Raw genomic sequence first — 9,118 nt, forward strand, 5'->3', positions numbered from 1 at the left:
CTCAAAGGTATTTTGAATCTGAAAAGAGCTTCACTGAGTGAGAACTAATGTTGAGAGCTCAGCAGACAGTTAAGTTTCACTTTCACTTTCACCGAGGGCCTGGAGGAGTCATGGGCGGGGTGTGTGAGGTGGGGGGTGGGGAGGTGTGTTCTGTGATGAGGAAGCTCGGCTTAAGGACACGTCCCAGGGGCGTTTCTGGTACCAAAAGGTGTTTCTGGTCCCCACCTGTCGCTTTGCTCCTCAGCATGGCTTCTTAAAAACACTGCAGGATTTCTCAAACATGCATGAATGAGTCAGAGCAAGGCTTTGGACATGTTTTTTTATGAGAGTATAACATTATAACATGATACAAAACTAAAAAAAAATTGATTTTACATGACATTGCCGCTTTAACTTTCAAGTTTCATGCTTCACTTTTATCAAACACCAAACGTTACGTTCCTCATCTCATTGCTAGTCTGAACGCCGCTAAGAAACATTAACCGAGCTCTACGTGGTATTTCATGCATAGAAACAGTGTTTTAACACATCCTCATATAAACACTGAAAAGTACTACGTGTACGACTGACTGTGAAATAAATAATACAGAAATACTATTTAAGTAAAAGACAAAGAGTTTTACTCAGTGTTGAGTTCAGGGGGGCCACAGTTCCTCAAAGCCAACAGCTCAGGGGCAGGACAAGTTATCTTTCACCTTTTAAATGTTTATTATGAACCATGAATTTAACGTTTACCATTGATATAAAAACTATTTTCATTTTTAATTAAGTTAAAAAAATCTATATATATTTTTTGGAGGGGCGACTTTTGGCGAGGGGCCTTTTTTGACACATTGCTCTACAGCGTCTGCAGACTGAATCAGAAGAACATAATGCTCAGGTGTTTTTAAGGAAAAACACAGAGCATTTCTCCAGCCATGAGCTAAAGATGAATCCTGTGTTCCTGTCAGGAGGTTTTGGGAAAATATTCTCACATTTTGGGGTGTAATTATCCCAAGCAGGCGTTCAAGCTGGTATACGGCTACAAAAGCATTTATAAACCAGGATGTTTTCAGCAGGGAGTGTTCTGAATTTACTGTCGCTCATGTTGTTTTCTGCACACAGAAATGAGAAAAACATTTCTTCCTCAAAACATCTGAGCACCGACTCAGACAAAGAGCCCAGCTTCCTTCGCTTTGCACGATTTGGAGTTGAATTTGCTCTGAAGGAGACGTACGCTTTTCACACACAGGAAGGAGTTAACAATTAGAACGTAGAAAATAATGGTGTTTTGGGGTGTGTGTGTGTGTGTGTGTGTGTGTGTGTGTGTGTGTAGGAGGAGGTGCCTGGTAATTACTGTTTATCAAGTGTAAGAAAGGAGAGTTCAGGAAGCAGGTTGTTGTGCTGGTTCAGACAAGGGGGGGGTGGAGGCAAAGAGGTGAGATCATGTTGGGAACAAGAAAGGATAAAAAGAAAATAAAGTGTGTGATTAACATAAGGAATGTGTGTCTGTGACGCCCGGGAAATCTGTGTTTTCATCGGCAATGATCCAAAATGAGGAGTGAAGCCTCGCCAGGCTTTGGTCCCCGCAACTTCGGAGGCTGATTTTGGATGTGAGGGTTGGGTTTAGGACCAAGGTGTGAATTGAGTGAGGTTAGCTTTAGGGTTGGTGGTCAGGGTTAGGATATAAAATTACCAAAAAAATGAATGGAAGTCAATGGGTGGGCCCCACAAGGATATAAAAACAAGTTTGTGTGTGTGTGTGGCAGCTTTGAGGCGAGGATGGAGCTTTTTAGTGTTCAGATAAAGTGCAATGGAAAAGTGAGCTGAAAGATGGAGACAGAGGGAATAAACCAAGCTAACACTGATAACAGTAGGGGAAACACAAGTTTTACATTCTTAGGGCTGGGCGGTATATCAAAAGTAAATTATCACAATATTTTTCTTTTCATAAATGATCACAATTTTTTAAATTGTTTAAACAGCCATTTTTAAAGCATATATGCACTGAAAACTAAGTACAGATTAATTTAACATTTTAGTAAATGACACAACAAATTACAAAAGATAAACAAAAAAATCTAAAAACCTATTTATTAAGTACGACAAAAGTGGAAATCTTATAATCGATCACAAATTGTGAAAAAAAACGAGAATATTTAAGTTACAGACTGAGTAAACTGTATTATTTTTTTATAATTTAGACTGAAAACTTATAAGAAAGGAGGAATGAAACAAAATCACGATTAACACAAATTATAAATAGTTAGGTTCTACGAAAAAATAATCTGTGAAAAGTCTGAGTCTGCAAATTGTGAAATGCAAATTTTTGGGGCTTCAGTCTGTTTATTTTATTGCATTGAATCATAGATTTAAAAATAATGTATAATTGATTTAAAATCAGTTTTTATATTAAATAAAGCGGGGGTCATTGGTGGGCCAAATGGAAGTCACCGGCGGGGGGCCGCCAGTTGAATACCCCTGGTTTAGGGCCTCCTAAGACCCCATTTCTGTGCGCAAGTAAGGCTGAAACAATAAAAACCTTTTGTGTATTTACAAAAAACATTCCCATGTGGACCGGGCTTAAACGTTTTCGAGGCTTATGATCCAACATTCCAGTCTGACGCCCACCCATCACCAGATATGTGGACCCAGTTCCTGCTCCTCAAAGGGAAGTGTGGAGGAGGCAGAGCTGAAATCAGCATGGGAACCCTGGGAGCCACAGAAAGTAAAAGGAGCCAAGTCGTGATAAGAAGGCCCGGGTCGCTGCTGTCACGGGCTGCAGCGTGATGCTGACCAGCTGCAGCGAGAGGGGCTCACTTCCTGTCCTCTTCATGCGAGTTCCTCAAAGGACCACAGAGACGCCTGTGAAGCCTGTCGGCTCGCAAAGCCTTCCTCCCCTCGGTGTCTCGACTTGTCTGCGTTTTCTCGAAGAAGGGAAGGAAGTGAAACATTGTTGTCTTAAAGAATTACGCTACTGTTCCTCTGCTTTCGGTACTTTTACTTTAAAAAAAGTTTTTTTTTCTTCAGTGGGTTAAGGCAACAAAACTTACATTTTAAATGTCAAACTAGTTGATTTACTACTAAACTTAATATTGTTAGGATCTTTTTTATCTTTTATCATTATACTGCTTACTTTTAACCCTTTTTAAAAATAAACTAATTAAATTGTCTTTTTTTTCCAGGATTCTCCATCCAAGCCATCTGTGGCTGAGCTTGCTGGAAGGTTAAAAGGTCATATTCTGCCATTGCCCGGCTCAAATGATGAGGTATTTTATGCCCTCAACTATATTTTATATCTATTCATAATGTTTGTTTCTTAAATTTGCTTGTAGTATTTGTTTTAAACTTGCTGCCAAATACAAATCGTCTTTTCCTTCGTTTATTTTGTAGTTTCGAAGAAGACCTCCGTGTTCCTTAAAGTTGCACAATCCAGCAGAAAATGAAGAGTCTGATGTGAGTTTGTTTCCTGTGTTGAGTCAGGAGATACTTCAGTAAACAGATTTATCAGAATTTGTGCCAAACATGTCATTTTTATCAGTTTTTTTTGGCCTGAACAAGTAGAACATTGTCTGTCTTTCCATTGTTACATTAAACAGTATTCTTACTACGCATATTCATTAGAAATGATAATTTTTTTTATTCAATTTGTTTTAAATATTATTGATAAATTACATAATTTATTAAATGTGTTGTAAAATGTGAAATGATATGATTTTGCTAATTTACTTTTTGTGTTTTTGGGCAGAAATCAGTCTCACCCAGCATCAACAAAACAAAGATGAAGAACTCAGCGATGATTGAAAAGTTGCAGGTTAGTAGTACACCGTGTACTTGAAAAGTTTACTATATAGTCATATACTTGTGTAGTCAGTAAACAAGAGATATTTAGATATTTACAGCCCTGCTGCTCTCATCCAGAAGGGGTTCTCTGCAGACACAAAGTAGGTGTTTCTCAAGCGTAAACACTGATTGGCTAGATGTTTTTGCTCTGTTTTTCAAAAAAAGTTGGTTCTTCTCTTTGATTTGTTTTTTAACTACTTTCACATTACTTTTAGGAGCCAAAACTTTATTATGAAATCACAATTTATCATTAAAAACAAACATTTTTTTCTAGCCACTCCAATAGAAAACAGAACTGAATATTAGTTTCCTCATCATCAGTGACCTTTTTAAAAAAATAAATAAAATACCGGTACTACAAAAAAGAAGAAAATGAAAGAATAAAAAGGAGAAATATAATGAAAAAGATTGAAAGAGAGATTAGAAGATATATGAAATACACACCAAGAAAACACAAGACGGCACACCCGACTTCTGTCTGCACACTAGGGGTGTAAGAAAATATCAATACACTGAAATATCGCGATATTTCATTTCCCGATACTGTATCGATATTCTAAAGCCCTGTATCGATTTTTTTATTAAAGTTTAAAATGTCAACTTTCCTGCCAACCGTTCATTTTTATGTTGTAGTTCAGCCTCTGACCACTAGTTGGCAGCAGTGAGCCAGCCATTTGGCTCATCTACCTCTTGAGCACCAGAGAGTAAGGGTAGCATTAGAATTGTAAGTAAACATTAGCTTTTCTTTTTTTTTTTTTCAGTAAGAGGTTTTTATTTAATAGAATTTTTGGACAAAAAAATCGCAATATATCGCCTTGCTTACAGTATCCCAATATATCGGGATATATCGTATCGTGACCCCTCTGTTATGATATGTATCGTATCGCCAAATTCTTGCCAATACACAGCCCTACTGCACACCTGCAAAAAAGGAGAAAACCACAACACAGCAACAAAATTTAGAAATAGTTCTCCCTGTTTCTAAACGTCTCAAAAAAAAAAAAAAACACGACCGACTGATGTTGCTCTTATTTTGAAATGTAACCTTTCTTCGTTAAGAGAAGCAGAAATCGTGAAGATGCTGGGTCCGATGTTGGCGGCGTCTTCATGTAAACATAATAATGGCCGGTTAACAAAATCTGCCAGCTCTTATTAATCCCAAATCTTCTGAATACCTCGGTAACAACAGCAAGTTTGTGAAACTAAATAAATAAATATGAAAGCCTGATGCTAGAAAAGTAAGCTAATGATACAAAAGAAACACCTAAGCAACGATCATCAGGTGTTGTGCTTGAGTAGCGCCTTTTTTTCTCATCCAATCAGCTGTGTCCATTGAAAGACTCGTCCAATCAGGTGTGTCCATTGAAAAAACTTGTCCAATCAGGTGTGTCCATTGAAAAAACTCATCCAATCAGCTGTGTCCATTGAAAAAACTCGTCCAATCAGGTGTGTCCATTGAAAAAACTCGTCCAATCAGCTGTGTCCATTGAATAAAAACTCGTCCAATCAGCTGTGTCCATTGAAAAAACTCGTCCAATCAGCTGTGTCCGTTGAAAAAACTCATCCAATCAGGTGTGTCCTTTGAAAAAAACTCGTCCAATCAGGTGTGTCCCTTTAAAAAAGTGTTCCTATGGAAACGCCTACTCGTCTGCAGAGATACCTATGTGTCCAGGGCAGGAAAAAAGGGGGCGGGGCTTCAGCTGATGGCACAATGTGCTCAGATTATAGAGCTAATTGGATCACAGCCACAGAGGCTCTGCTGAGGCTCAGATTTGTCCCTTTAGATCCTTTAGCTGGAGGTTGTCACAGTGGGCAGCTATGGGGCAAAAGGGCTGCCGGTTCTCCCTCTTCTTCTTCTCCCCGGTGCAGGTAGGACGCTTATGTTTGGACCTGAACCCACTTTCGTCGGGGACTGATGTGGGTTTACTGCTGTTTGACTCTCACAGTGTATGGAGCATATTAAAGGGAACCTGGGTTTCTTTTAGCGGAGCAGAAAGGTAGCAGGAAGCATCACGCAGAAGAAGAAAACCAGTTTAGTTATTGGTTTGTAAAAAGAAACATTTCGATGATTTTTATTTCACATGTTGACTTCCCTGCAGGCCAACCTCGCTCTGTCACCCAGCACTCTGCTGCCTTCGCCCAAGGGTCCCGACGTGAAGCTGCAGCCCACGCAGCTGTCCCCCATCGTGCCCAGCAGCCCCCTGAGCCCCTCCCAACGACCGCCACCTCTGTCCAGCAAAGAGGAAGACCCCGTCGGCTTCGACAGCCCACCCGAAGGCACCCCGCTGCCAAGCTTCAACAAGGTAAACATTCAAATTAAACCGCTCTCCTCTTTACAACACACCTGTGTTAATTTTATTTCATAATTAACCCATTTTTTCTGGTTATTTTAGCTCCTTTGAAAATGAATTTAGTGTTTTATATGTTTTTAGGTTTTTATAGTGAGTTAGTGAGGTGTGATGTCATAGCTGGACATTTGAAAACCTGCTCCTGATTGGCTGTTGTGCTTCTCCGGTTTAAGCAGGCCTGAGATAAACCGGCGCAGGACGGTGGATTGAAGACATAATCCACTTAGCCTAGTTAGAAAACCCCGAGTGCCGTTAGGTCTTCTCACGCAAACGCTGATTCGATTTGAATTGTCAACAGAAACTATCCGAGGATACAAAATAAAATAAAAAATGAAAAGAAACATTTTCTCTTGTTTCTCCCACGCAGAACCGTCCACGGTTATCATTCAAACGGCGCCCGCCCACCAGGCAGCACAGAAGGTCAGCCGGAGAGGAGGAGGGAGCCGCGAGGAGCGAACAGTCCCCGAGTGAACCGGATGTCCCCAAAGAAAACGGGGACGAGGACCGGGTTTTAAACGACCTGAAGGAGGAAGCGGATTCCGGTCCGAAGGAGGCTGAAAACGGAGACGAAGACTGTGAAGCGATGGAGGCCGAGGCGGCGCAGAGCGGGGGGGATGTGGAGCGGGACGCGGACCGAGACTCGCCCGCGGAGACCTTAAAGGAGGATCGGGGGCCTGCCGAGTCTGCCGGGCAGACAGAGGACCGGGACGAGGCGGACCTGGTAGAAGGTGACACGATGTGACCCGCCTGAGGAGGAAATATTCAGAACTTTTTCTTTGGAGACTTTGATCAGGTTAAAAAGTGTTTGAAGGCGTTTTGCTGCCCTCTGCTGGCTGTCGGTGGAACAGGTCGATGAGCACTGGAGAGTCAACAGATGCAGGCCGTTTCTGCTTTTATAGGAAAAAGAAAAGTACAAATGAAACTTTATCCATGATCACAGGAAGTCTGTGTTGTTTTGTACCCAGTCGGCAAGAGTGCTTTTACAACATTCTGCTTTTTAACAAGACTTTGATACGAGTGCACTTCCACATGAATGCAGAATGTTAAAAATGAACAATAGGCTACCTAAATGCAGTATTATTAGACAGATTTATATATAAAAAACTAAATATATTATTAAAACTGAATTCTTTTAAAATAAAGTTGCAGAGTTTCTTAATTTTCTGATCATTTTAACCCACATCTAATTTATTTAAGTGTTTTTATTTAGCAGTTCTTCAGGCTTTTTGGAACTGTTTGGATTTTGGCTGCTTCCCCACATCGTTTCATATAAAGAGATCTTTTCAGCAACTTATTTGCACACACACACACACACACACCGACACACACACACACACAGACACACACACACACACACACACACACATATACACACACACACATATATATATATATGCATATATATATACACAGTATATATATACACAGTATATATATGTACAGTATATATATATATATACACACACACACACACATATATATATATATGCATATATATATACACAGTATATATATACACAGTATATATATGTACAGTATATATATATATATACACACACACACACACATATATATATATATGCATATATATATACACAGTATATATATACACAGTATATATATGTACAGTATATATATATATATATATATATATATATATATATTGCTCAAGACCACTTTTAAAGAATATCTGGCTTCTTGGGAAGAAATGATTCAAATAGTTTTTCAGTAGTGATCTGTGTTGTTGCTTATTTCATAATATGCACCAAAATCTGTAACCGTTTCCTCAAAATATGAGGAAACCTTGAAATGACGTGTCGAGGCAAACTTAGGGACAGTTCTGATCAGCAGGAAGAGATTTAAACTGATCTACACACTGAAATTACTGTATTATGTCATCTTTTGTTGGGCAAATTGATTGTAAATAATAGAAAATACAGTAAAATCATAACTTTAATTTATTATAGCAATAATGTTTGTCTTTTGCCCAAATAAAAGTTGTCGTTATAATAATTTACACAGAATTACATAAGAGAGATAAACAAATTACTGTAAATAAAATCAATGAATATAATAAGTGTTTACAGTGAAAATCATCTTGAATGAACAATAAATCTAAAATTACATGTTTAGTATTTCACCACCGTTCACATCTGACAAACTAAGATCCTCTAAAGCTGTGGTTGTTCTGGTCAAATAATCCCAATCTCATGCATTTTCACAAGATGTCACGCTCAGAGTACGTGTTGTGAATGACTCACAGCTACTACCACGTCAACTGTTAGCTCAATCTTTGACAAAATGACTGATTTATAGCCAGTTTTGTATTTTCTAATGTCAACTGTCTGTGGCGGCTGCTTTGAATCGGGTTAGCTCCAAAAGTTAATCAGCTGAGAGAACATCCGACAGTTAATCCCTGAAAGTTTCATTAAAATCAGTGCAACGCTTTGTGAGATATTTTGCTAACAGACAGACAGAGTCGACTTTTATGGAAGCCCATTTCCGCCACTCTGATAAAAAAATAAAACTTGTATCTCATAATTATGACTTAGCTATCTCATAATTATGAGATAGTATCTCATAATTATGACTTAGCTACTTAGCTATCTCATAACTATGAGATAGTATCTCATAATTATGACTTAGCTATCTCATAATTATGAGATAGTATCTCATAATTATGACTTAGCTAGCTATCTCAATTATGACAGCTATCTCATAATTAAGAGATAGTATCTCATAATTATGACTTAGCTATCTCATAATTAAGACTTAGCTACCTCATAATTATGAGATAGCTAAGTCATAATTATGAGATAGCTAGCTAAGTCATAATTATGAGATACTATCTCTTAATTATGAGATAGCTAGCTAAGTCATAATTATGAGATACTATCTCTTAATTATGAGATAGCTAGCTAAGTCATAATTATGAGATACTATCTCAT

At 38.6% G+C, this 9,118-nt stretch overlaps 1 protein-coding gene and 1 long non-coding RNA gene across 2 annotated transcripts in view; one reads left to right on the forward strand and one right to left on the reverse strand.

Moving 5' to 3' along the window:
- The window catches only part of zgc:153184 (capZ-interacting protein), a 16,068-nt gene extending 8,961 nt beyond the window's left edge, over positions 1-7,107 (forward strand). Inside the window, exons 2-6 of the mRNA XM_014012770.1 lie at positions 3,165-3,248; positions 3,373-3,435; positions 3,728-3,793; positions 5,922-6,125; positions 6,538-7,107. Coding sequence (XP_013868224.1) covers positions 3,165-3,248; positions 3,373-3,435; positions 3,728-3,793; positions 5,922-6,125; positions 6,538-6,912 — 792 coding nt within the window. The 3' untranslated portion in view covers positions 6,913-7,107. The remainder of the gene's footprint in view (positions 1-3,164; positions 3,249-3,372; positions 3,436-3,727; positions 3,794-5,921; positions 6,126-6,537) is intronic.
- Positions 1-9,118, reverse strand: part of LOC106520591 (uncharacterized) — a 19,802-nt gene that overhangs the window by 9,235 nt on the left and 1,449 nt on the right. The window lies entirely within an intron of this gene.

The sequence above is a fragment of the Austrofundulus limnaeus genome, unplaced genomic scaffold, assembly GCF_001266775.1.
Source record: "Austrofundulus limnaeus strain Quisiro unplaced genomic scaffold, Austrofundulus_limnaeus-1.0 Scaffold94, whole genome shotgun sequence".
NCBI lineage: Eukaryota > Metazoa > Chordata > Actinopteri > Cyprinodontiformes > Rivulidae > Austrofundulus > Austrofundulus limnaeus.